General features: G+C 40.5%; 1 protein-coding gene across 1 annotated transcript in view; it reads right to left on the reverse strand.

The window, feature by feature from the left end:
• The window catches only part of rev1 (REV1 DNA directed polymerase), a 40,154-nt gene extending 13,343 nt beyond the window's left edge, over nucleotides 1-26,811 (reverse strand). Inside the window, exons 1-14 of the mRNA XM_061724148.1 lie at nucleotides 26,591-26,811; nucleotides 20,269-20,344; nucleotides 20,056-20,188; nucleotides 18,788-18,956; nucleotides 16,731-17,162; nucleotides 15,056-15,690; nucleotides 13,036-13,119; nucleotides 12,836-12,952; nucleotides 9,406-9,532; nucleotides 9,208-9,336; nucleotides 8,579-8,733; nucleotides 4,817-4,936; nucleotides 2,313-2,533; nucleotides 582-754 (exon numbers count right to left, since the gene is read on the reverse strand). Of these exons, the coding sequence (XP_061580132.1) occupies nucleotides 582-754; nucleotides 2,313-2,533; nucleotides 4,817-4,936; nucleotides 8,579-8,733; nucleotides 9,208-9,336; nucleotides 9,406-9,532; nucleotides 12,836-12,952; nucleotides 13,036-13,119; nucleotides 15,056-15,690; nucleotides 16,731-17,162; nucleotides 18,788-18,956; nucleotides 20,056-20,188; nucleotides 20,269-20,334 (2,561 nt within the window). The 5' untranslated portion in view covers nucleotides 20,335-20,344; nucleotides 26,591-26,811. The remainder of the gene's footprint in view (nucleotides 1-581; nucleotides 755-2,312; nucleotides 2,534-4,816; nucleotides 4,937-8,578; nucleotides 8,734-9,207; nucleotides 9,337-9,405; nucleotides 9,533-12,835; nucleotides 12,953-13,035; nucleotides 13,120-15,055; nucleotides 15,691-16,730; nucleotides 17,163-18,787; nucleotides 18,957-20,055; nucleotides 20,189-20,268; nucleotides 20,345-26,590) is intronic.
• Between the last annotated feature and the right edge of the window lie 792 nt (nucleotides 26,812-27,603).

Here is a 27,603-nt window from a genome sequence, read left to right on the forward strand (position 1 = left end):
TCTCTGCTGGCTTGTATACAGGACTGTCTCAGAAAATTAGAATAATGTGATAAAGTTCTTTATTTTCTGTAATGCAAAAATGTCATACATTCTGGATTCATTACAAATCAACTGAAATATTGCAAGCCTTTTATTATTTTAATATTGCTGATCATGGCTTACAGCTTAAGAAAACTCAAATATCCTATCTCAAAAAATTTGAATATTTTGGGAATCTTAATCTTAAACTGTAAACCATAATCAGCAATATTAAAATAATAAAAGGCTTGCAATATTTCAGTTGATTTGTAATGAATCCAGAATGTATGACATTTTTGTTTTTTTTTAAATTGCATTACAGAAAATAAAGAACTTTATCACAATATTCTAATTTTCTGAGACAGTCCTGTATATATAAATATAAATCTTCTTAGGGATTTTGAGGATGTTACTCACTGTTAACAGCAGCGTGGACTGAAGGGATGCAAGAAATTATGGGCGTGGAAATCAAACTTTGAAAATCGACTGTGTGCAGAAGCACAAAGTAGCAGATCTGGACGGGTAGCATGGATGAACAGAACGCCGGGCCCGGCCCGTCCTACCTGGCCAGGCTGTCACAGATGCCGTGGCCGCCGTACTTCGCCGGCTCCAGCGGCGCTCCGACCTTCCGCACCATGACCTTGAGGGTGACCCGGCGGCCGCGCAGACCCGCGTCCTGCAGGCGCTTCTGCACCTCCATCGACAGGTTGTTGAGGAAACTCTCGGCCTCCTGGACCTGTGGGACACAGAGTTCCCCCCGTTTAAATGCAATAGATTATCTTTAAATATCAGTGAAACTAACTATGTTTTGTTTCGCTCAAATAAAAACCGAAGTAATATTGAACATATACAAAAACGGATAAATGGTGGAGCTACCGAGAGGGTAGAATTTATTACATTTTTGGGAATATATGTGGATGAATATTTAAACTTTAGGAAACATATTGATGAACTATCAAAGAAATTATCTAAATATGTCGGCTTATTTTATAGGCTGAGACATTTTCTTCCTCTTGAAGCTTCTCCTAACTCTGAACCGGTCTCTATTTGAGCCTCATTTAAATTATTGTAATGTTTTATGGTGTAATACATATCCAAGTTATGTTGACAAATTACAGATCTTACAAAAGAAAGTGATCAGAGTTTTATCATGGAGCAAATTTAATGCTCCCTCTGATCCTCTTTTTTTATGGATATAAGCTTCTGAAACATACTGAGTGTAACATTTTCCACAATGCCTGTGTAATGTATAATGTAGTTTTTAGACTCAATGACAGACTCTGAAATCTCATCCCAATTTATGCTCCCACTCATGAACACGCCACAAGGGGAAAACAACTTTTAAAGGGAAAGTAAAGGAAACTGAAATGTACAAGTTTCAGACAAGTTTCAGTGTAACCTGTAAAGGTCCAAAAATTTGGAATGCGATTGATAGTGCTATAGACTAAAACAAAAATTGTTATTAAATGATGTCTCTTCTTATTAAATTATGTCTAATTCTCAAATTACAGGACTGTCTCAGAAAATTAGAATATTGTGATAAAGTCCTTTATTTTCTGTAATGCAAAAATGTCATACATTCTGGATTCATTACAAATCAACTGAAATATTGCAAGCCTTTTATTATTTTAATATTGCTGATCATGGCTTACAGCTTAAGAAAACTCAAATATCCTATCTCAAAAAATTAGAATATTCTGGGAATCTTAATCTTAAACTGTAAACCATAATCAGCAATATTAAAATAATAAAAGGCTTGCAATATTTCAGTTGATTTGTAATGAATCCAGAATGTATGACATTTTTGTTTTTTTAAATTGCATTACAGAAAATAAAAGAACTTTATCACAATATTCAAATTTTCTGAGATAGTCCTGTATGTCTAACTCTAAAACTATCTGGGAATGTTTATGTACCAATACCTGATGTATTATTTTTACAAGAATATCTTTGTATCTAGGAAATCTGAGGAGGTCTCAGGGTTTTATTGTGTTTTTTTTTAGGTTATAAGGTTTATATGTATCTGTATGTTTATATGTAAGGATTATATGTATCTGTGTAATTTATAGTAGTTTTGCTCTGTGACTGGGCCCCTATTCATAAACTACAGTAGCTTCTGTGGAGTCCCATTTTACAAACTCACCTCAATTCATAGTTATCTGCATTTGTGTTTTTAAATTATTTGTGAATAAACTCTGAACTGAACTGTGAACTGTGACACGGGACAAGCGGGTGGGTGAGAACGGGAGGAAGCGCCTGCCGGGTCGTGCAGGGTGACGGCATGCGGGTCTGACCTTGGAGAAGCGGATGTTGTAGTTCATCTCCGCGGAGACGGACTTCCTCTCCTTCTCGTAGCGGACGGGCCGGTCGTCCAGGCCCCGGCAGAACCGGAACAGCGTCTGACCGGTCCGCGAGCCGAACCTCTTCTGCAGCTGCGGCAGCGACACCTGCTGCAGGTCGCCGCAGGACTTCACCCCCATGTCCGCCAGCTTCCTGCCCATGACGTGGCCGACCCCTGGGGGAGGAACCGGGCCGTCAGGTATCACACATGTGGCGCTTTTACACTAGTACCTACTCAGCCCGACTCCACTCGACTTGCCCTCGTTTATTTTCAATACCCAGATCAGACGTTGCGAAGCTGCTGTGACGTATTTGATTGTGTGATCTAAACCAGGGGTCTTCAAATGGGGGTCCGCGGAGGTACTGTAGGGGGTCCTCCAACTTAAAAAGAAATAAAGGCAATTTTAACCAAAATAATTTGAGTTAAAAAAAAAAAAAAAAAAAAAATATATAATAATAATAATAATAATAATAATAATAATAATAATAATAATAATAATAATAATAATAATAATAATAATAATAAATATATATATATATATATATATATATATATATATATATATATATATAAACATATATATATATAATGATTGAGAAAACTACTTTTGACAATAACTATTTAGTCTACAACTCTACATAAATGATTCCCATGACGGAAAAACGAGCTAGCTAGCTGTTTGTGAAAAGAAAATTCTTGTAAAATTCTTGTAAATTGACTTGTCTATTTCATATTTAACGTTAGTTAGACCTGAAGTATAAATTTGTGACAATAACGAAGCCTAAAGCTGGAGATTGTAACGTTACAACTCGGCCTAACGTTACTCCTTCCACGTCTGACGAGGCCAAAGTTTCATCAACCATAAACACGTGTAGGCTAATAATAATTCCCAGTCAGGAATTGGTGAATAAGGTGATATAAGCAGAATAAAACACATTCAAAAGTTATTCGAAGCCAGGCTTAAAACTTGACACAGTAAAAAAAAAAAGGGGAAAAAATAAGCATCGCAAGCGCGGGTCCCTGCTCTGTTTTTCTCTCATCCAAGGGCTAAAAAAGGTTGAAGACCCCTGATCTAAACGAAGAAGACAACACCACTAAAGATGTAGAACCTGGAGGAGATGATAAATGTGCTGCTGGATCTGTGACTTGTGTTCCATATCAAGTTAAAAAATGAGAGAGAGAGAGAAGCTTCAAGCGGCAACGCTTTTTTTTTTTTTTAGTTTGTTCGTCTCGGCGCTGCTGGAGCCGCAAGCAGCTGTGAAGTGACATAGTTCCTGGTAGATCTGGTCGTTCCTTATCGCCCGTCTAGATCCCTTTTTAATTCTCTAATCGGCCACCAGGTTTATGAACATCTGACCCTCAGAGTTGGATCACCAAACAGACTTTTGCGCTGCCATTGCCTGTCGGATAAAACGAGGAAGTCGCGAGCCGCTCTTGCGCTGATTCCCGCTTCCTGATTCAAACGTCTGACTCCAACCCCCCGACCAATCGGTGGCCTGTAGTGTGATGACGTCAGATACAGCCAAATCAGCCGCTTAGAACAGCGGTCGGCAACCCAAAATGTTGAAAGAGCCATATTGGACCAAAAAGACAAAAAACAAATATGTCTGGAGCCGCAAAAAATGAAAAGTCTTGTATCAGCCTTAGAATGAAGGCAACACATGCTGCATATTTCTATATTAGTTATAACTGGGGGAATTTTTTTTCCATTATGCACTTCGAGAAAAAAAGTCAAAATGTTGAGAAAAGTCAAAATGTTGAGAAAAAAGTCAAAATTTCATGAAAAAAGTCGAAATCTCGAGAAAAAAGTCGAAATGTCGAGAAAAAAGTCAAAATTTCAAGAAAAAAGTCGAAATGTTGAGAAAAAAGTCAAAATGTCGAGAAAAAAGTCGAAATGTCAAGATTAATGTTGAAGTACAAACTTGAGAAAGAAGTCAAAGTGTCGAGAAAAAAGTTGAAATGTCGAGAAAAAAGTCAACATTTTGAGAAAAAAGTCAAAATGTCGAGATTAAAAAGGAAAGGAAAAGGAAAAAAAAAAGAGTAAAAAAGAGTAAAAAAGGAAAAAAAGAAAAGAAAAAAGGAAAAGAAAAAAAAGAAGAAAAAGAAATAAAGAGAAATAAGGGAAAAAAAAGAAATAAAGGAAAAAGGAAGAAAAAAATGAAAAAAGAAGAAAAAGAAGAAATAATGGAAAAAAAATAAGAAAAAAAGGAAAAAAAAAGGTCAAACATTTTTGAAAAAGCTCCAGGAGCCACTAGGGCGGCGCTAAAGAGCTGCGGGTTGCGACCCCTGGCTTAGAACCTCGGCAGAATAGATACAGAAAAAGTATCAACACGGCACGCCTCCACCCCTAGTTGAGAAGCGCAAAACGGGGGCGAGTCGAGTTGAGTTGGGCTGAGTCGGTACTAGTGTAAAAAGCGCCAAAGGAGAAACCGGGCCAGTCCACCGTTGCGTACCCACCTGGCAGCCGAGTCACCGGCAGGTCCCTGATGAAGTCGTCCACCTCTTCAGACTTCAGGTGATACTGCCCGTCCGGTTTGGCCTTGCGGGTCGCCAGCCGGGCCAGGAGGATGTTGGAGCCTGAACGGATCAGAATAAACGGTTTTGAATTCGGAAACAAATGAGCTTGATTTGTTCAACGGTGTTGAGTCAATGTGGGCTGGAGTTGTAGTTCCCAGACCGGTCCTGGTCTTGTCTCGGTCTCTCCAGGTCTCAGACTCGGATAACTGAGTCCGTTGCACCAAGGTGACAGAATCTGGTGATCAGCAGTTCTTCCTCTTGTTAAAGTACAGTTTTGTAAACTATTTGTATTTTGCATCTGATTTAATGTTTTGGTGCATCTGCATGTGTCTGTATTTAATTAGTTTTGTGTTTATAATAGTCTTGTTTGAATAAATATATGAATAATAATATTTTAGGGATGCCCCGATACCGATATCGGGGCCGATACTGCTCTCATATACTCGTACTTGCAAAAATTCTCAGATACCACGCACCGATACACTTCATTGTTGTTGTAGTTACTGATTAGTGACTCTAGGGGGAGATGTTGAGCTGCAGTCAGCGTGGTGATGAGAAGAGAGTGATGCCCATGAGTGAGACTGGCAGCGCCGTTTCAGGCAAGATAGTGACAATTAATGCAGCGGGACGTCAGCAGTGTGGACATATTTCAATAAGGGACGGCGACAGAAGCAAGACAGACTGCAAGCTACGTGCTGCTGAGGTGTCAAGAGGAGGGAAGGAGAATACGTCGTTTAATACCAGCAACTTGATAAAACATCTCAAGGCTCATCATAAAGCTGAGTATACAGAGTTTGCAAATGCTGCTGCAAGACCACAACAGCAACATTAGCTCAGGTTCTGCAAAAGCGACAAACAAATAACAAGAGACAACCATTAAAATAACGGAGGCTCTAACACATTGAATGGTGCTGGACGAAGGATTTTGCCGTCTTCGAGCCGCGATATGATGTTTCATTGATATGTTATATGTTTGCTATTTTCTTAAATGGGAAAATAGTGCCAGTGTGGAGACTTTTTATTTACAAAGAAAGATTATTTTTTGTTTAAAATAGTTATTCCACTCATTTTATTTATTTGTATTGAATGCATCTGTTGCGAATAAAACCTGTCTTCCAATTCATTGCATTTTTCATTGCATTTTTAGCCTACTTATTTTTGCAGTAGAAGTATCGTAACGGTACTCGGTATCGGCAAGTACACAAATTAAAATACTCGTTCTCGGTGTGAAAAAAATGGTATCGGGGCATCCCTATAATATTTGCATATCGTTGTGATTTATTGACCATCAGGTCCATTTCAGTGATGCTGATATACGGTGTAATCTGATTAGTCATTTGTTGCTAAATTTCCATTTACCCATATTTGCTTGCCGGGTTTTGAGACTAGGACTAAGAAATCCAGCGCTGAGGTCGAGGTTGCCAAATCTGACAGGTTCCAGCCCAGAAACGATGGTCTCAGTCGCAGGTCATAGATCTTCCAACAGGACAACGATCCAAAACACACAGCCAAAAACACCCAAGAATGGCTGAGAGAAAAGCGTTGGACTATTCTAAAGTGGCCTTCCATGAGCCCAGATCTGAATCCCATTGAACATCTGTGGAAGGAGCTGAAACATGCCATTTGGAGAAGACACCCATCAAACCTGAGACAACTGGAGCAGTTTGCTCATGAGGAGTGGGCCAAAAAACCTGTTGACAGCTGCAGAACGCTCATTGACAAATACAGAAATCGTTTAATTGCATTGATTGCCTCAAAAGGTTGTGCAACAAAATATTAAGTTATGGGTACCATAATTTTTGTCCAGCCCTATTTCATTAGTTGTTTTTTTTTAATAATTATGTTAATCAACAATTCAAAAGTAATGGCTGATTTTGATTATTTAAATTTTCAATAAATTTTTATTTATTGTTACTTTTGTACGTTTCAAGTGATTTCAGTGAGAATTGTGGGTTTTTCCTTCTTTAACTGAGGGGTACCAACAATTTTGTCCACGTGTGTATGTTCATACCGGTACACACCCACACACAGGCACACACACACCTACACGCATACATGTGTACATTAGGGGTGGGCGATATGACCTAAAATTAATATCACAGTATTTTTCATCTTTTGAACGGTGACGGTATAATATCACGGTATTTTTTGGTACGTTTTGGGAGGAGTAGCCTGTCCTGTCCCTTTATGTGAATAAGGTTAATATTTTTATAATATAATAAGTAAATGGTAGGTATCCTTATAAAAAAGAGACATGGGAGAGTATTATGCATTCTCAACATATTTATTTGGCAAAAAATCTAAAGATCTTACATATATATATATATATATATATATATATATATATATATATATATATATATATAATATTTATTTTTATTATATTATATTTTAAATATTTTGTAAACCTGTCTTAAAATGTAATACTGGACCTCGGTTGGGCTGGTTGGACAGCGGGTGGTGGAAAATGTCCCTTAATTTTAAATCCAAAACTTGACAGGTTTATGCCATGAGTATTCATATACAGTAATCCCTTGTTTTTCGAGAGGGTTACGTTCCAAAAAGAACCCGTGATAAGTGATATTCACATAGTAGCAACCCTTTTTTTTTAATATAATTATTATACAAGGCTTCAAATTGCGGAGATCAGCACCGCCTCGCACGTATTTCCCTGCTCTTCTGAGCCGCTCCATCCCGACTCGCGCCGTAGCGTCTTTTTCTTCTAAAGCCCGCGGTACAGGTGTGTTTTTTCGAGAGAAGAACATAGTTATGGGTATTTTTTTGTCACTCTTTTTTTCTTCTGGGCAAAAAGATTCTTTTAAACCGACATTCATTAATTTTTTCTCCATCTTGAAGTGGGTGACTGGTATTCCAGCAGGTTGAAACAGCGCTCTGCGCTCCGCTGCTGTCAAAGACCCGCCCAGCTCCACTTCTGATTGGCTAGTGTTAGTTTGGTTGAGCCAGAGCTGCTTTCCTCTCATTCCATTGGTAGACGAACTCGGTTGACTCAAACTTTTTTTTTCTCTCAAACCTTTTTTTTTTTTTTTTTTTTTTTTTAAAGCAGTCAAACTCGCACGCCGAGAAAAAAAACTCTGTACGCCGGAGATCCGGCACGGTGCCGGAATACTTTAAGCCCTGCATTTCTTACTACTCTTGTCGTAAGGTGTAGCAGCAGTAAACGATGCCTGCAGTGAAAGCTGTGTAGTCTTGGGACCGCTGCTCCGCTGGTGCTGCTGGTCCCACTTGCGCTCGTTTTGGCCCGGGTTGCCTCTTCATATTCACGGGCGTGCGTGTTTTTTAAGCGATGAAACAGGTTGCTTGTGTTTCCACCTCTTGCTGTCACAACACGGCAGCAAACCTTGCATATCACCGAAGTTTTTAATGCCTTATTTAGGCTTATTATTTTATAATTGATTTATTACGGTATTGACGGTATTGCAAAATCCATGTCGTGGCGCAGTTTCACACCGGTGATGACTATGACACCGGTGTACCGCCCACCCCTAGTGTACATTCTTCTTTGTTTGCTTATTCTGCTTCTATATATGTGTCCATTACCTTTGCTTTGAATAATATCTTGTATGCTTTTATGAGTTTGCTAATTTAAGGTCGTTGTCTAATGAGTTCCACAGTTTTTACTCCTAAAACGTCTGTCCTGGTCTGGGTTTAGGCGGTCTGGACTACAGATCTAACGTGGCTCACCCATGCCCACGGAGGCGCAGCAGCCCGTCTTCTCCTGGATGTCGGCCCGGATGGCCCGGGCCAGGTCCTCCGGTCCGACCCCCAGCTCGTTCAGCAGGGCCGAGCCGTCCAGCAGGGCTTCGTCGCAGCTCAGCGCCTCGATGTCGTGAGTGTAGCTGCGGAAAAGCAAAGCCGTGAAGAAACTGGTGCTGCAGAACCGTGAACCGATGAAAAACTAGTTCATGCGTTTGTATCTTCTAGACTAGTTAACTGTAATGTGTTATTAGCAGGATGTCCAAGTAATTTGCTGAATAGGCTCCAGTTGATCCAAAATGCAGCAGCACGAGTGCTGACAGGAATCAGCAGGAGAGACCACGTCTCTCCAGTGTTAGCGTCGCTCAATTGGCTACCCGTAAAATTCAGAATTCAATTAAAAATGTTATTACCGTACTTGCGTATAAAGCCCAAAACGGCTTAGCTCCGCAATATTTGCAAGACCTGATAGTGCCTTATGTTCCTGGCAGAGCTCTCCGTTCTCGGAGTGCAGGTTTACTCGGAGTTTCTAGAGTATCCAAATTTAGATTTGGAGGGCGGGCGCTATATAAATAAATTTGAATTGAATTGAACCGGCCCGGGCGGGAACCTCTTACCTGGCGAGGATCTCGTACATGTTGAGCGCCACCTCCTTGTAGGCCTCGAAGTCGTATGGGACGGACTTGAGCGCGGGGCACAGCTGCCGGGCTCTGCCGAAGAACATCCCGTTCTTCACGCCCGCCTGCCTGCAGCGGGACGAGAACATCTGCACTTCCGTTCGCGGGAGGCGGTGAGGACCTGCGGCGCTCTCTTACCTGGCATCGTAGCTGCAGGACGCGATCTCTGCCATGGAGAGGGCGGCGGGGTCCTGGTCCGGCCCGCCGGGACCCGGGGGGGGACCCTCCTGAGAGGGCGTCGCCTGCAGGGGATCGACCTCGCCCTCTGGAAAAGCAGCAGAACTAGAATCAGCTCAGACTGAGAAAATTAGGACTAAATATCGTCGTGAACGAACCTTTACGAATGAATGAATGAAGTTTATTCAATCATGACAACACAACACCAAAAAACATTGTGCACAGCATGACATTTCACACAAAACCAAAAATCATGTGTTGAACAATGACTGAAAAGGCATAGGCAGAAACAGACTGCTTATAAAAGCCTATCCTATATTACCAACTTTCTTTTTTTTGGCTACCAACGAAAGAAGAATAGAAAAGCAAAGAAACAACAGAAAAGCAAAGGAACATTAACAGATAGTCAATTGCACTTATAAGATTCAAAAATAGCTTTACAAACCATTTTCTTAAAAACCAAAAGAGAATGACATGTTTTTAAATTTATGTTGGCATCATTCCAGAATTTAACTCCAGTAATGGAGACACATCTCCTTTTCATACCTTTTTTAGCTTTTTGTACAGTAAAATTGCAGACACCTTGAAGATTATAGGGAGTTTCCTGAATTGAAAAAAACCTCTGTATTGAGTCAGGGAGCATTTTTGATTTTGCTCTGAACATAATTTGCATGATTTTATAATAAAACAAATCATAAAATTTCATAACATGAGAATTTAGAGCAAGTGGATCTGTGTGAGCGTAGTAATCAGCCTTATTGATGATACGTATGGCTCGTTTTTGAAGTTTTATTATTGAATTTAAGGTGGTTTTAAAGGTGGATCCCAACATTCCACACAGTAAGATAAATAGGGAACAATCAATGATTGGTGGATGAAATGCAAGGCCTTGGAATTCAGTACATTTCTGGATTTATACAGGATTGCATTTATCACCTGAGGAAAACGAGACGAGACGAAAATGCTGGTCATGTGACGATAACGATAATATAATGCAATATCGTAGACGAATAAAAACAAGACTAAAATGTAGATTACAAAATAAAAACTCTGCTAAAATGTGTCTTCATTTTCGTTGACCAAAACGAGACGAAATGTTCCAACAAAGATCCTTACCGTATTTTCCGGACTATAAGTCGCGTTGTTTTTCATAGTTTGGCCGGGGGTGCGGTTTATACTCTGGAGCGATTTATGTGTGAAATTATTAACACATTATTACCGGTTTATCATTTCACATGTTATTTTCAAACTAAACCTCAAGAGGGCGCTCTAGGAAGCGCCGCATCTTCTACCTCCGGAGTTAGCGGAGTTGTTTAAAAGTGACAACGAGGCTGAAGATTTCATGTGATTTTAGTTATTTGGAGTGACACGGATGGTTTGGTAAACTTCTTAGCATGTTATTTATGCTATAGTTATCTGAATAACTCTTAATATGTTACGTTAACATACCAGGCACGTTATCAGTTGTGTCATGTAACGTAAGCAACCGTACAATTATTCAGCCTGTTGTTGCCTCTATTCTAGTTTTATTTTAAATTTCCTTTCAAGATGAAATGTTCTTGGATTTTATAAAATAAAATTCCCCCAAAAATGCGACTTATATATGTTTTTCCTTCTTTATTATGCATTTTATGGCTGGTGCGACTTGTACTCCGGAAAATACGGTCTGGTTTAGTTCTGCTGCTGGGTGACGGCCCGCGGGGAATCAGATCCAGAAGATGCAGCTGCAGAGTTAGAGGCTGATGCCGTTAACGCAGAGCTCTAGGTTCACGTCAATTAAAAACAAAGTTACATAGAGAAACGCGAGGATCTGCTCTGGGGCTGGAGAAGAAGAAGAACCATCTTTGGATACACTTTCCTACAAAAGACGTGGAAAAGAAAACCCAATGTGTCATCGAAAAAGAAAAAGACGGGGAGAAATGTGGAAAAATAAATATGTTGTAAACTCAAATTAGAGTCTTCTGTATCTGGAATGAATGTATTCTTGAGTCTATAAGGTAACAATAATATAATAATAAGATAACCTTGTTTGGCACTATGTAGATTTATAGGTACATTTGTGTGTGGATGTGTAGGTGTATGAATGAAAGGTAATAGAGAGCCGTACAAGGGAGGGGTGGGGAGTGGAATGGGAAGGGTTGTTTTTGTGTGTGTGAATAATCCTCCTTGCATCTGACATGTTTGTGACCTATTATTTTTAATGAGTGCCTTCTACATTATTTGACTGAAGTCATTGCTATCCTGTCTAAATGTATATTAGATGTGTTTCCTTATTGTGTTCAAAATTATTTGATTTGTCTTTTTCCTTCTTTCTTTTTTCTTGGAAGCAAATGCTGGCATGTGTTCTCATATGTACATGCAATTTTTTATTTGTTTATTTTTTATTTCCTATTTTGTTAATTTTATTTATTCATTTTCTTTTGTTTTTGCTTTTTCTTAAATTATAAAACAGGTACTCTTTGCACAAACTTGTATTACTTGATGCACAAACAACACACTGTAATGAAAAAATAATGTTAATAAAAACCTTAAAAAAAAAGATAACCTTGTTTGAATTAGGGCTGGGCGATATATCGAGATTTTAATATATATCGATATATTTTCAAATGCCATATGGTACGAGACAATATCGTTTATATCGATATAGCTTTTTTTTTTCTTCTATTTTTTCATTTATTTTTTTTAATGATTTTTATATAGCTTATTTTGTGACAAATTGACTTGAATGTTTTATTTGAGATTTGCACAAATGTTTTGTTATTTGCGCAACTGTCAACCTCAGTGGAAAAGTCTGCCTGTTACTGTCTGCATTGTATTAATTGCACAGTGTATTTTAATTTAATTGTTATGCAGGAAAGGGATATTTGTTTTATTTTATTCAAGAAGCATTTTTATTCTATATATGCAGGCAGTTTATTTTTATTTCATTTGTTTTATACATTTTGATATTGTGCAGACCTCTGTTAATAAAGGAACCTGTGTGACATTTGGCACGAGGCTTTGTATTAAAACTGAAAAACTGAAAAAAATGAAGCTAACAGAGATGCTATGCTATAATGCTTTGGGGGAAACCCCAATTATGGCACAGAAAAAATATCGATATATATCGAGTATTGCCATTCAACTAGAAAATATCGAGATATGACTTTTGGTCCATTTCGCCATACCTAGTTTGAATTGTAAAATGGGTTTGGCTAAATAACAATCTTTGACTAAAACGAGACTAAAATGGTCCTGGACAATTCTGACTAAAATAAACTAAAAAGCTCAGACTTTTAGTCGACTGAAACTTGACACGATTAAAAGGAGAATGAACGTGAACTAAAACTAATAAAAACTAAAATGATAGCTTGACCCAAAGACTAAAGTAAAACTGAAAGACTCCTCTCACCGGGTCGGGGAGGAGCCCGTTTCCTCTGGTAGTACTGCAGCTCCAGCTGGGGGTCGGCGCCGGGCCTCGGCGGGACTCGGCCCGGCCCGCGGTTGCTGGTCACAGCGACGGGTTCGCCTGCAGGAGAACCACAGGTCACAACGGGTCACAAACGGGTCACACACAAACACGTGTCACCGGCGGGGCGGCGGCGGACTTGCCTTTGAGCTCGGGTCGGCGCCGGATCCCCACCGACACGAAGAAGCAGTCCATGTCCACGTGCAGGATGCAGGACTTCAGCGCGGCTGCAGCGACACAAACACACGCCCAGTCAGACCTTCGTCACCCACTAGGGATGGGAATCGAGAACCGGTTCTCAACAAGAACCGGTTCCCAGTGTTTCAATTCCTTGGAATCGTTTGCTTTTTTTGCAACGATTCCCTTATCGATTCCAGTGGGCGGTGAATGACGTCCCCACGTCACATTCGCGTCCAGCAGGAAAACATGGATACAAAGCGGCATAAACGCTCGAAAGTTTGGTTACATTTTACCAAAAAGGATGACAACAGGGCGACAATTAGGGATGGGCGATATGGACTAAAAAAAATGTATCACGATAATTTCTGGCATTTATCCCGATAACGATAAAAATGACGATAAAAAAAATACCAATTCAACTCCACCTTTTTAACTATAAATCTATCACCACATTCAGTCTTTGGAGCCAAAACACTGCTCTAAAAGATACTAAATACTACTAAACTACACCAATTAAATTGAATTAATAAAAACCAATTAAATGAGTTACACCTGTAATGACTCAGATCCGCCATGTTTGTTACACAAAAACCTCGACGTGAATTTTCTTTCTTTCTTTCTTTCTTTCTTTCTTTCTTTCTTTCTTTCTTTCTTTCTTTCTTTCTTTCTTTCTTTCTTTCTTTCTTTCTTTCTTTCTTTCTTTCTTTCTTTCTTTCTTTCTTTCTTTCTTTCTTTCTTTCTTTCTTTCTTTCTTTCATTTTTACCGCGAGATGACAATTTCTTACTGTGGGGAATTTTTTGGACGGTATATCGTGAATGGTAAAATATCGCCCATTCCTAGCGACAATACTTGCAATGTGGACATTTCAACAAAGGGAGGAAACTGTTAGGACTGGCTGGGGCTTTCCTCCGCAACCCGTGGAGTCGGCCAGCGTGTGGCAGGAAGAGCTGCGCACTCGGCCACGAGGACGAGCCGGGCTCCGGTGGACTACTAGTCTACCACTAGCTTCTCCTTCCATCAAGGCAGGGAAGAGTATCAGGCCAGAATAGATGAATGTCACCGAGCTGTGACTAAGTTTGTGGTGTTGAACATTTTACTGGACATTCTTGTGTAATTGCCACAGAATAATTTGTTGTATTTAGTTAATTTCTACAGAAGAATATTTATTTTATTATTTTATATTAAATACATATTTTATATTACAAATAATTTTGTGGGGACCCCCTGGCACCATGGGGGAGCCCAAGGCTGGGGGCGTCTTAACACCTCACTTGTATTTTTTTGTTCAAAGATATAAAACAAAGTTGATGCTAAAATCAACCTGTTTGTTCTCCTTTTTTCCAAATGAGAATCGATAAGAGAATCAATAAAGAATCAAAAAGTTAAAGGGGACCTATTATGAAAAACACGTTTTTTCTTGCTTTAACATATATAAAGTGGTCTCCCCTCAGCCTGCCAACTCAGAGAAGGAGGAAAGCAACCAAATTCTGCAGTGTCTGTACAGCCGCCCGGATGAGCCGTCCAGTGTGATGTGGATCTACGAGCTGTTCAGATTCTGCTCCCGTCGTTACGTAACTAAAATGTGATTTACATCGGTTGGCCTACGATGCGTGAAACCACGCCCACAACTAACTCTGGCCGGGCGGAGCTTCTGCAATTTTTTCGTAGCGGTGTATCGCGTCATTCAGGCAGCCAATCAGCACAGAGCCTCATTATCATAGCCCCGCCCACTCAGAATCCTGCATAGATAATGAGGTTAGAGAATGGGATGATAAAAACATGGCTCAGAGGCTGAATTTCTAATTTATTTAGCAAAAACAATCACAAGCTTGTTTTTAAGACATTCAAGGCCTGTTTAAAATAGGTATTAGATGCCATAATAGGTCCCCTTTAAACAGAATCGAAAATGGAATTGGAAAAATCTTATCAATTCCCATCCCTATCACCCACGTTACCGCGGAGACCGGGCCCCCCCCCCTTACCTGGACCACCGGGCCTCCGGGCCCCGGACCTCCTCAGCCGGTCCCTCCCCGGGAACGTGGGGCTCGGCCCCGCCGTGTGCCGGCCGTGCAGCTGGTTGACGTAGTCGGAGAAGCCGATCCTCCAGGTGGAGATCTGGTGCAGCCGCGAGTGGGAGTAGTACTCCGAGATGAGGCCCCCGGCCTGGTCCTGCAGCCCCGGGGGGCCCCGTGCGGGCCCCCGGGGGCTGGGGGGCCGGTCCGGCCCGGGGTGGAGACTCCCGTTCAGCCGGACGGAGGACGGCGGGCTAAACTCCGGAGTTTGGTCGAGGGGGGGCCCCTGCAGCGGCCGGGGGGGGCCCTCGGGGTCGGGGTCCGGGCCGGGGGGCGGTCTAGTCCTCGGAGGGCTGGGGGGGAACTCGTACGGGTCGGGCTTGGCGTGCCGAGGTCTGTCTGGGTGGGGGCGGCCCGCGCCGGGGGGCGGGTCCTCCGGCTTGAAGGCTCCGTTGACGACGTGGGCGTGTCCGTTGGTCAGGGAGGGGTCCGCCCCCCCCGCTGAGGCCCCCGCGGGACCCGGCCCTGCTCTTCCTCCTCGCTGCTTCTCGCTCGCGTGTGAAGAAGGGCTGGAGACGTCCGGCGACGTCGGCATCAGTCCGTTCCTGCGGCAGAAGATAAGAAAAGATGTTTCAACTGTTTCAGAATATCTCGTCAATTTCAAAATAAAAGGAAAAAATTCAAAAAAAATTACTTAAATTTCAAAATAAAAGTAAAAATAAAAACAATAACTTCAACTTCAAAATAAAAAAAAAAAACAATTTCAATTTCAAAATAAAATAAAAAAACTCCTTAATTTCAAAATAAAAGGAAAAATAAAATAACGATAACTTCAATTTCAAAATAGAAATAAAAAAACAATAACTTCAACTTCAAAATAAAATAAAAAAACCATTTCAATTTCAAAATAAAATAAAAAACTCCTTAATTTCAAAATAAAAGGAAAAATAATTTAAAAAAAACAACTTCAATTTTAAAATAAAATAAAAAAACAATAACTTCAACTTCAAAATAAAATAAAAAAACCATTTCAATTTCAAAATAAAATAAAAAACTCCTTAATTTCAAAATAAAAGGAAAAATAAAATAAAAACGATAACTTCAATTTCAAAATAGAAATAAAAAAACAATAACTTCAACTTCAAAATAAAATAACCATTTCAATTTCAAAATAAAATAAAAAACTCCTTAATTTCAAAATAAAAGGAAAAATAATTTAAAAAAAACAACTTCAATTTTAAAATAAAATAAAAAAACAATAACTTCAACTTCAAAATAAAATAAAAAAACCATTTCAATTTCAAAATAAAATAAAAAACTCCTTAATTTCAAAATAAAAGGAAAAATAATTAAAAAAAACAACTTCAATTTTAAAATAAAATAAAAAACAACTTCAATATCAAAATAAAAAAAACACACAATAACTCTTCAATTAAAAAAAAAACAATAACTTCAATTTCAAAATTAAATTAAAAAAGAATAACTTCATTAAAAAAATTAAATAAAAAAAACACAATAATTCTTCAATTTCAAAATTAAAAAAAAAAAAAAAAAACAATAACTTCTATTTCAAAATAACATTTTTAAATGTGCAAAACAATAACTTAATTTCAAAATAAAATAAAAGATTCATTTGAATTCTCACATCTTTGCTTCTTCCTCCTCCGGGTGGGCGGGGAGTGGAGGCTTGTGTGGGGGCTTTGTCTGGTGGGGGCTACGCGGCGGGTGTCTGGACTCCGTGATGAGCTGACTGGATATGGGCCGATCCGGTTGGGCGGTAACCAGACGGGCCTCTGGGTGGTGCTGGGGGGTCCGGGAGGGGGTTCCGGCCCGGCCGGGGACAGGGACGGAGTTGTTCCTGCAGGTGGACGACGGCCACCCGTTGTGGGGAACAGAGAGCTCAGTGTTGCACGGCGGCGGCGGATGGAGATTGTGATGGACGTTGGGGTGAGCGGAACCGCGGCTCGGTCCCGCCGCCTCTGAGGTCTGGCGCCGGGTCGCGCCGGGGAAGAGCGCGTTCCTCTGCTTAGCATACAGCTGGTACTCCAGGTAAGGCAGCAGACGCCCGGCGGCGATGCTGCACGAGACAAGACAGCGTCAACACTGACTGCGTTTCCATGCATCAATAACCCTTTTAAAACCGGAATATTAGCAATAACCCGGTTGCGCACGGCCATGTAAACACCAATAACCCCTTTAAATAACCCACATTTTTCCTCAGACATCCATTCATATCAGACACGACACTCAAAGAACTTTCACCTTCCTTTATGCCGGACTTCACACAATCAACGCACTTTAAAATACAGAGGACCGTCGCTATGGAACAATTTACCTACATCACTAAAATCAATATCTTCACTGGCTTTGTTCAAAAAACACTTGAAAAAAGCATTTTTTTAGTTAAGATCAGAAACACATCTGGAGTTTTTAAATTGTACTTTTTTTCATGCAATTATACTACATTTCCTTCATTTTTTTTCCATCTTTCAATAATTCAGTAGTGTTTTTCTTTTTCATGTTAAATTGTCTTTTTCTGTCTTATATTATCTATTTCTATATTGTGTTTTTGCTTTTGCTGTTGTTATTGTTGTTTATGTTTGTTTTATAAAGGGGAGGCATTTTCATAAGCCTTTTTGGCTTCCACCTCTCCTGCACAATCTTTCATTTGACCTTTGTTTTTTACTGTTATGTTTTATGTGCAAAATAAACTAAACTAAACTAAATTTGCTCATATTCCAGTTTTTAAAACCCGAAAATGACCCCTGGGTTACTCCTTTTCTAACCTGAATATTTGGTCATGTATAGCTTAACGGGATTTCCCCATCAAAAGGAACAGGAATTTGTTTTCTGCGCATGTTCTTTTCACAAGGAATCCTGGTCTTTTGAGTCCAGGAAGTTCTTATAAACATGGAGAAACGCAAGACCAAGAGGAGACTAATCACTTCATAAATGTAATGAAAGATATGAACATTTTGTCATTTGTAGACGGTAGAAAGTACCGGGATAGCGAGATTTACAAAAAGGTGAGCGAAAAGTTGCACGAAGCAGCATTTGTACGAACGCCAGACCAGATCAAGCTCCACTGGAAGACGCTGAAAAAGGCGAACTACAGGGCCAAGAAACAAAACGAGTGTTGTGTAGTGTGAGTGAGTTATTCTGTCAAATGCGTATAAACACTTTTCATGCTCCGTTGAGAAAATTGATGTATAGATTCATTTGTCGACTGAATGACACACAAAACTCTGTTTTAATGCTGTTGACCAATCCTGGACAGAGTGCTGTGAGATATCAATCAGCAATGTGGAAACACTGGCATGACTGTCTTTTTTAAATTTGTATGTGTGTTTGTCTTTTTTAAATGGACCCTGAGTCTATTAATAAAGTATATCTATCTAAAACGACTTCTACTGGGCTGTTCATTATCCGCCGTGCTTCTGTTATTGTTGTTTTGGATTTGGATACAGGAAGAAGAAGCGGAAATGACGGGAATTGCGTCATGACGTTCTCCTCACGTCGCTGGTTTGATCCAGATTTCCCAAATGATTAATTACCATGTATACAGGGATAACCCTGTTTGCTCACGCATGGAAACGGAATATTCCGAATGTTTCAGTAACCAGAATATTAGCAATAACCCGAATTTTGACTGCATGTAAACGTAGTCACAGAGACCCTCCGAGACCACCAGAACCCCCTCACCTGTCAGTGATCCAGTCGGGCCGGATGACCTTCTCCCCTCTGAGCTCCTGGACCTTGCAGTTGGGCAGGTTGCTGGCGATGATGTGGGTGGTCTTGGAGCGGGAGTAGTAGACGTGGAACTGGCCGCCGTGCAGCATCATCAGCCTGCGGAGTTCGTCCGCACTCGGATCTGATCGCAGAGGAGAACGAGACGCCACAGAAGACGTTCAGCAGCGGCAACAGAACGGATCAGTCACACTTCAGACACGCGACGGTTTCAAAATAAAAGCTCATCGTGACCTTTTATTTTTTGTTTGCATTAAATTCCACTGAAAAGGAAAGTGTTTAGAATCTGAATACCTGATACCTGATACCTCCCAGAAAATGACAGATACCCCTTTTCCACCAAACCGGTTCCAGGGCTGGTTCTGGTTCACAACTCGTTCAACTCTCGCTGCGTTTGCGTGAAAGTTGAAGCAACAACAAGGTATTTGCTCTAACAGGACTTGGTCCTCGTAGCTCCTCCGTGGACACATCTCTAAAAGACAGGTTGTCTCCTCCTCAGACCCATGATGCTTTGCTGCATCCTGTTAATTCTTATTTGAAAATGTCTCCGTCTCCCAGTCTTGCTATTGATGTTGGTCTTAATTAATAATAATTAAGTAATAACGTACAGTATTGTTTTGTATTTTGTGTCTTTCAAATAAAAGACCATTTTCCCAGTCATATGTTCCTTATTCAAGGTAATTAAAAAAATACTGCTATAATATCGTATCGTTATCGTGACCTCAATATCGTGTATCGTACCGTATCGTGAGATTAGTGTATCGTTACACCCCTAGATGGCAACGTAAAAGCCTTTCTTCTAAAGCAGGGGTCGGCAACCCAAAATGTTGAAAGAGCCGTATTGGACCAAAAACACAAAAAACAAATATGTCTGGGCTGGAGCCACAAAAAATGAAAAGTCTTAGATGTTTAAGCCTTAGAATGAAGGCAAATGGCGAAAGACGAAATGTTGAGAAAAAAGTCGAAATGCCGTGAAAAAAGTCAAATGTCGAGAAAAAAGTCAAAATTTCAAGAAAGAAAATCAAAATTTCGAGAAAAAGGAAAGGAAAAAGGAGGAAAAAAAGAGAAAAAAAAGAAAAAAAAGGTTAAACATTTTTGAAAAAGCTCCAGGAGCCACTAGGGCGGCGCTAAAGAGCCACATGCGGCTCTGGAGCCGCGGGTTGCCGACTCCTGTTCTAAAGGAACAATCAAACCACGGGTGATGGACTGGACGCACGCGTCACCTGTGTATCCGTTGACGTAAATGGCGACCCCGCCGAAGATGCTGGAGCAGGCTCCGTCCTTCTGCTTCTCCCGCGGGGCGTCCAGCCTGAACTGCTCCTCCAGCTTGGACACCTTGGCGGCCATGTAGCCGCCCTGCATGTGAGGAAAACGCAGAGACACAGGTGAGCGGGGGCAGAGGACAGAAACACGAGGCCCTCGGCAGCGACACCCACCCTCTCGCTCCAACCGTTGTCATCGCTGGCGAAGGCTTTCTTCTTCATCCACCCTTCCCGACTCATGCTGAGCGACCTGCAGGCGGGAAGAGAGACGCCGGGACATCAATCAAGGGTTCATTTATGGCACTTTTCCACCAGCACCTACTCAGCCCGGCTCGGTTTGGTTCTTTTCCACTAGGGGTCTAACGTGCCGAGTGGATATTTTCTGTAACTACTCTGCCGAGGTTCTAATGGCACTTTTATACCAGTACCTACTCAGACCGACTCGACTCGACTTGCCCTCGTTTATTTTCGACACCCAGATCAGAAGTAGGAGGTTGGAGCGAAGCTGCTGTGACGTATTTGATTGTGTGATCTAAACAAAGAAGACAACAACACTAAAGATGTAGAACCTGGAGGAGATGATAGATGTGCTGCTGGGTCTGTGACTTGTGTTTGATATCAAGTTAAAAAATGAGAGTGAGAGAAGCTTCAAGCGGCGACACTTTTTTTTTGTTTGTTTGCCACGAGCAGCTATGAAGAGACAGAGCTCCTGGTAGATCTGGTCGTTCCTTATCTCCCGTCTAGATCCCTTTTTAATTCTCTCCTCAGCACCAGGTTTATGAACATCTGCACCTCAGAGTTGGATCACCAAACAGACTTCTGCTGCCGTTGCTGCTGGAATCAAATGAACAAGAAGTCAGAGTCGCTCTTTCGCTGATTCCCGCTTCCTGACTCAGACATCTGACTCCAACCCCCCGACCAATCGGTGGCCTGTAGTGTGATGACATCACAGCCCGACTCAGCACGCTTAGAACCTCGGCAGAATAGATACAGAAAAGTATCTACTCATCACGCCTCCACCCGCCTCGGCCCGTAGTGGAGAATCGCAAAACCGAGGCGAGTCCAGTCGGGCTGAGTAGGTACTAGTGTAAAAGCGCCCTAAGCGGCTGAGTCGGGCCATATCTGACGTCATCACATTACAGGCCACCGATTGGTCGGGGGGTTGGAGTCAGACGTCTGAGTCAGGATGTGACATCAGAGAAAGAGACTCTGAAGGCTGCCTCTTGTTCAGGTGCTGGATTGTAGTGGAAAAGAAACCAGGCTGAGATGAGTAGAGCCGAGTAGGTGCTGGTGGAAAAGCGCCATTAAATACCAGACAACATTTAAGACTAAGGCCCCGTTTACACGTAGCAAAAACGGTGGTGCTTTCATGCGTTTCTCAAAGTCACCAAAAACGATCATTCCTGAAAACTCCGGCCAAAGTGGAGATTTGCAAAACCTCCGTCTTCACGTTTGCTTGTAAACTGAGGGAAACTGACATTTAGGCTTCAGAACGTCACATTATGCGACAGAAACGTCACCAGCGTCATTTGTGCGACCTGTGTTTACAATTTGTTTGGCCACCGTCAATATTTTCTGGTATTTTACCTGTTTTATATTATAAAGTCACACTTAAAAGTAACTCCACTTCTCTGTCACTCCAAACGAAAGACTCTCGTTCCGTCTTGGAAGTAACTGGAAGTTACTCGTGTCATTTGTTGATGTTTTTTTCCAGGATTCAGCGTATTCATGCGCGTTCGTGTAAATGATGGTATTTTTCAAATCGTAGAGGGGGAAATATCAGTTTTTGTAAATACCCGGCTATGTGGAAACGTGGCCTGAGATGAGTAGAGCTGAGTAGGTCCTAGTGGAAAAATGCCATTAGATACCAGACAACATTTAAGACTAAATCATACGGTGGCCAACAAGGGCCAAAGACACTGCAACGGCCTAATGCGTCTCAGTTAAGGAAAACGGCTTCAATTACAGAAACGATTCAAATTCACAAACTCAAAACGAGGTACAAAAAGAGGAACGTGGTGCAAATGAAAAAACGTGCTGCAAAAAACAAAGACAAATGCAGCATCATCAAACGCGCTGCAAATAGAGAAACGATGCAAAGCACAAAACGATATAAAACAAGAAACCATCTTCAAAAGAAAAACGCTTCATAACCGCTTACCAAACCTGCAGGGGGCGCTCTCAGCGTAACAGCTCAATGGACAGACACACGGGATGTAGAGAGACCGAACAGCTGACTGAACCACAGTGTTTACGTCAATGGTTTAAACATACAGCAGGAACAGTAATGTGATATAATGTGGTTTATATCACTGTACAACTCTGTACATTACGAGACGTTTCTTTATTAAATTTTAACGTTACAGTCAGCTGTTGGTTGTTTTTTTGCAGAGGTGTTTAATCCGGATGCCATAAAGTAAAAACCCTGCCGTGTTTCTGGATCAGCCTGTACATTTAGAACAGGGAGAAGAATGTACACATGTATGAGATGAAATGACAACCTAAATTGGTTTTGTCGGTTTCTTTAGCATCTTTTCACTTTCTGTTTTCAGAGCCATCATTATTATTATCATTATTATTACAGCTATTACAGCTATTATTATTATTATTATTATTATTTTGTGTAACTCCGTGATACTTCATTTGTTCTTTTTGTATATTTTATTACGTTAAAAGGTGGGCAAGATAAGCTTTATGCTTCAAGCCCAGACCTTTTCGGTCAAAATAATCACAATGTTGACCAGGGAAAAACCTGTGGATATTTGTTATCTTGTTTGTTGATTTTTATGCTTGTGATTGACCGAAATAAATATTAACTATATAACTAAGCAAAGAAATATAGACAATTTATGCAATTATAACTGAAAACTTTAATGTTTTCATACCTTTAAACATATTTAAAGGCAAAAACATGGCACTAGTTATGCTCGTGTCTAACAAAACATTCCTTTTTTGGGCATAAACAAAAAAATACCAAGAGTTGTAACGTAATGATGACCTACCTTTTACCTGCAGAGGAGCTGGTTTAATATTTGGTTGGAACAACTGCTGGACAGGATTTTTTACTTTATGGCACCTGGATTATTCACCTCTGCACGTGAACTTTAATTACAAACTCATTAAAAGAAGCTCTGTAGCTTTTTCTTCTTGATTGCAAACTTTCTCTGTGCAGGACACATGACACATGGCCACCTCTAGATGCATGAACCCCCCAGGTGGAGGTTACGTCCCTGGTGCTGGTTCTGGTTCTGCAGGAGGGGGTCGGTCCCCGGGGTGAAGGGGGGGTCCTAGGGGGGTGTGGGGGTTGCAGCCACATGTGGCCCCCCCTGACACCCAACAGGCTGCTAACAGGACCCACCAGCTGCAGGAATCCATGTGTTGGGCTGCACCCACTAACCGAACCGAGCCAAGCCGAACTACCGGGGGGCAGCAGGGTCTGGGGCAGAGGTGAATAATCCAGGTGCCATAAAGTAAAAACCCTGCTGTGTTTCTGGATCAGCCTGTACATTTAGGACAGGGGTTTTCACTAAGGACCAGGGGTGAAAGTAAGCCGGTACGATCCGGTACTCCGTACCACCAAAAGATTCTGTGCTGGTACGCATTACCGGGAAAAAAAAAACACGAATTACTGACGATAATCTTCACATACAGCAGGTCTCGAACCCTCGATCTCTCACACCAAAGACGGCAACGCTGACCGCTCAGCCATGACTCAGCTCCACCTATTATGACTGACTGAGTGAGCAGAAAAGAACATAGTGATATATTCTAACTGAGTCCCGACCTGTTTTTTCGTAATTTTTAAAATATTTGTACGATATAAATATTAGTAAAACACCACTATTTGTGCTTTTGTGAATAGCGTATTCCAGTCTTTACTTCCTAAACACACACTGCATGGAAGGGAGCGTTTGATTTATTGTTCACGTAACGTTACTTTTTATTTTTTAACGACCAAACCACGTACTTTATTTATGTCATTTGCACCGGGCAAGGACAAAAAATAAATGATTCCAAAGATTTTTGTGGTTGGCTGACACATTACCAGCATATTTCAAATATGCTGGTAAATAATCACACGCCAAATAATCACAAAAATTATATTTGTGATTGGTTTTCATTCCTCGTTTCAGGAAAAAAAGAAAAAAGCCTCAAAAATGTTGAAGGTACGTTTTTTTTTAATGTTTTAAGTGTTTTGCTTTGATGAAAAAAATGCTTAAGAAGTTATTTTCCATTTCAATGCACACATTGTAAGAGACATTTTGAGACATTTTACTCATCTGTTACTCTTTTTTCATTTATGTGCCCAATGTTCTAAAAATTCAAAGACAGAGACTTGTTAACTGTTCAGCTGCTGATGAATTTAACTGTAAATTTATTCTAATTTGAAACAAAACAAATTGTTATGATTTTGAAAATTTTGTCAACATTTACAAATTATTCTGTGACAATCCTTGGTCCGGACTGGCCTTTATTTACACCAGTGGGTCCCAAACTGGGGGGCGCAGCGCTATTGCAGGGGGGGCGCGACAAATCTAACTGTGGACCTGCTGCTTCAGGCCCCACAACTACCTGGTGCTACTGGAAGGAAGATGCATGTGTTAATCTCTCACCTGCAACCGGTTTGAGAGGATCTGTAACATGAACAAGCCCACCCCGCTCACTGAAAAGGTGTGGGGATTAAAGCTGACATTTTTGCAGAGCAATTGTTGAAATTTTGATTATTTGTTTAGCTGTTGCTGCTGTTTTTTTTCCCTCAGGGAGATGGTAATTTTTGGAAAAAATATGTTGAAAGTAATGCATACTGTACTGCACAGTAAAAATGAAAAAAAAGAAATGTGTTGCACACATGAAGCAAGCCCACTCACATCACTGAAAAGATGTGGGGATTAAAGGTGTAATTTTGTAGAGCAAATGTTCAGATTTTGGCTCCCGTTTGTATTGTTGTTGTTTCAATCTCTGGGAGCTGGTCAGGTTGAAAATCTATTTTTACAGAGATGGACAGTTTTTTCGCACATATGTTCAATATATGAAATAAATTGCTCGAAAATTCTGTTACGTACAAAAGGGGCCCTGGCAAAAAAAAGTTTGGGAACCACTGCACTAACCGAACCGAGCCAAGCTGAGCTACCGGGGGGCAGCAGGGTCTGGGACAGAGGTGAATAATCCAGGTGCCATAAAGTAAAAACCCTGCCATGTTTCTGGATCAGCCTGTACATTTAGAACAGGGAGAAGAATGTACACATGTATGAGATGAAATGACAACCTAAATTGGTTTTGTCAGTTTCTTTAGCATCTTTTCACTTTCTGTTTTCAGAGCCATCATTATTATTACTATTATTACAGTTATTACAGCTATTATTATTTTTTTTTGTGTGTAACCCTGTGATACTTCATTTGTTCTTTTTGTATATTTTACTATGTTAAAAGGTGGGCAAGATAAGCTTTATGCTTCAAGCCCAGACATTTTCGGTCAAAATAATCACAATGTTGACCAGGAAAAAACCTGTGGATATTTGGTATCTTGTTTGTTGATTTTTATGTTTGTGATTGACCGAAATAAATATTAACTATATAACTAACAGGGGTTTTCACTAAGGGTGGGACGATACGGGTAACTCACGATTCAATACTGTGGCGATATGTGGCCCACGATAATATCACGATACATGATATTCGATATATATTGTAAGAAATTTCCTCCTACGATATGTGACTGAAAAAGAAAAAATACCCATAAAAAGGAAAACGTCTTATGTATTTATTCAATGCCAAAACTTCATACAATGTACAAAGAAAGTGCATTTGTTTAGAGCCTCACTGCCTCCTAGGCTTGTAAATGTAAACACTGTAGAGCTGGACAAATTAAAGTGCATGAACATTAATAACATGTTTTATATAAACCAGGACATTGCACTGCTTTGTTTCTAATACTGAAAAGTCAGTAAGCAACTTAATTTTGCATCGCACCTCACTGCCTGCTAGTCTTGTAAATGTAAACACTGTACAGCTGGACTAATTGAAGTGCATGAACAATAGTGCGGTGACAACCGCGTAAATCCATTATGTGTGTTGTAATAAAATATCGATATTTGCCGTCAGTTTATCGATTATTTATTGCGACAGAGAGCGCAACAATATATTACAATTTCAATTTCTTTCCCCACCACTAGTTTTCACTAAGGACCTACCATTTACCTGCAGAGGAGCTGGTTTAGTATCTGATTGGAACAACTGCTGGACAGGATTTTTACTTTATGGCACCTGGATTATCCACCTTTACATGTGAACTTTAATGACAAACTTTCTACTGGACACATGGCCACCTCTGGATGCATGAACCCCCCAGGTGGAGGTTACGTCCCTGGTGCTGGTTCTGGTTCTGCAGGAGGGGGTCGGTCCCCGGGGTGAAGGGGGGGTCCTAGGGGGGCCTGGGGGTTGCAGCCACATGTGCCCCCCCTGAACCCCCCCAGCCCCCCCGGTTATAATCCCTCACCTTTTCCGCTGTCAGTCCAGCGTCCCTGCAGAATCTCCAGTTATTGCAGCTCCTGCAGACACGTCGGTTCCTCCAGCTGAGTGGTTTTCCGGGGGTCGTTTCAGAACCGAACCCCCCTCACTGGCCGCCACGCCGCGGCTCGTCGACGGTTCCGCCTGCCCTGCCAGCCCTGTCGCTCCTCTCCATTTCCACCGCCCGGTCCATTTGCTTATCTTTTTCTCTGGCGGGAGTCAAGCAGAAACAAGTATGGGAGAGCGAACACTTCCGGGACCAGGCTTTTCAAAATAAAACAAGCGCGCTTTCAAACGTTCTGATTCGATAACAATGAGGAAAGATGGTAAAGTTGCGTTTCCGAGAGTGACCACTAGGGCTCTAAAAATAAATCCCTAACCTAATAAATTAAAATTATTAAAAAATACCTTAAATTAAAATAATCTTAAAGTAAATTTGAGGACTTTAATAAATAATAATATAAATAAAATAACAGAATAAAAAAATAAATTAAGCACAAGTAGCACAAAATTTCAAGCCTCTTTTTTTTCTTTTTTAACCAGGCAGAACTAGAACAAGCCCATGAACTCATAGAAACTCTGTGTGTGTTTGAGTCTGTGTAAATGTGACAAAACATGCAAAAACAAACATTTTTCCCAAAGAATCACTCAGTAATGTCATGAGATTGACGCGTACGCGTAGTAATAATAATTTACGCGTAGTAATAATAATAATAATAGTAATAATAATAATAATAGTAATAATAATAATTATTATTATTATTGTTATTATTAGTATTTGTATTATTATTATTATTATTATTATTAGTATTTGTATTATTATTAGTATTATTATTATTATTAGTAGTAGTAGTAGTAGTATTATACAAAAACCAGGAAGAGGAAGTATTTCCAAAAAGAAAATGTTGATTGTTTTCAACTGAGAAAAACAAAGCAAAAGCTAAATTAAGAGAATTATATAAATTTGAAAAAAAAAAGAACTTAAATACTTATTATCCAAGT

This window comes from Cololabis saira, chromosome 6 (assembly GCF_033807715.1).
Source record: "Cololabis saira isolate AMF1-May2022 chromosome 6, fColSai1.1, whole genome shotgun sequence".
Taxonomy (NCBI): Eukaryota; Metazoa; Chordata; class Actinopteri; order Beloniformes; family Belonidae; genus Cololabis; species Cololabis saira.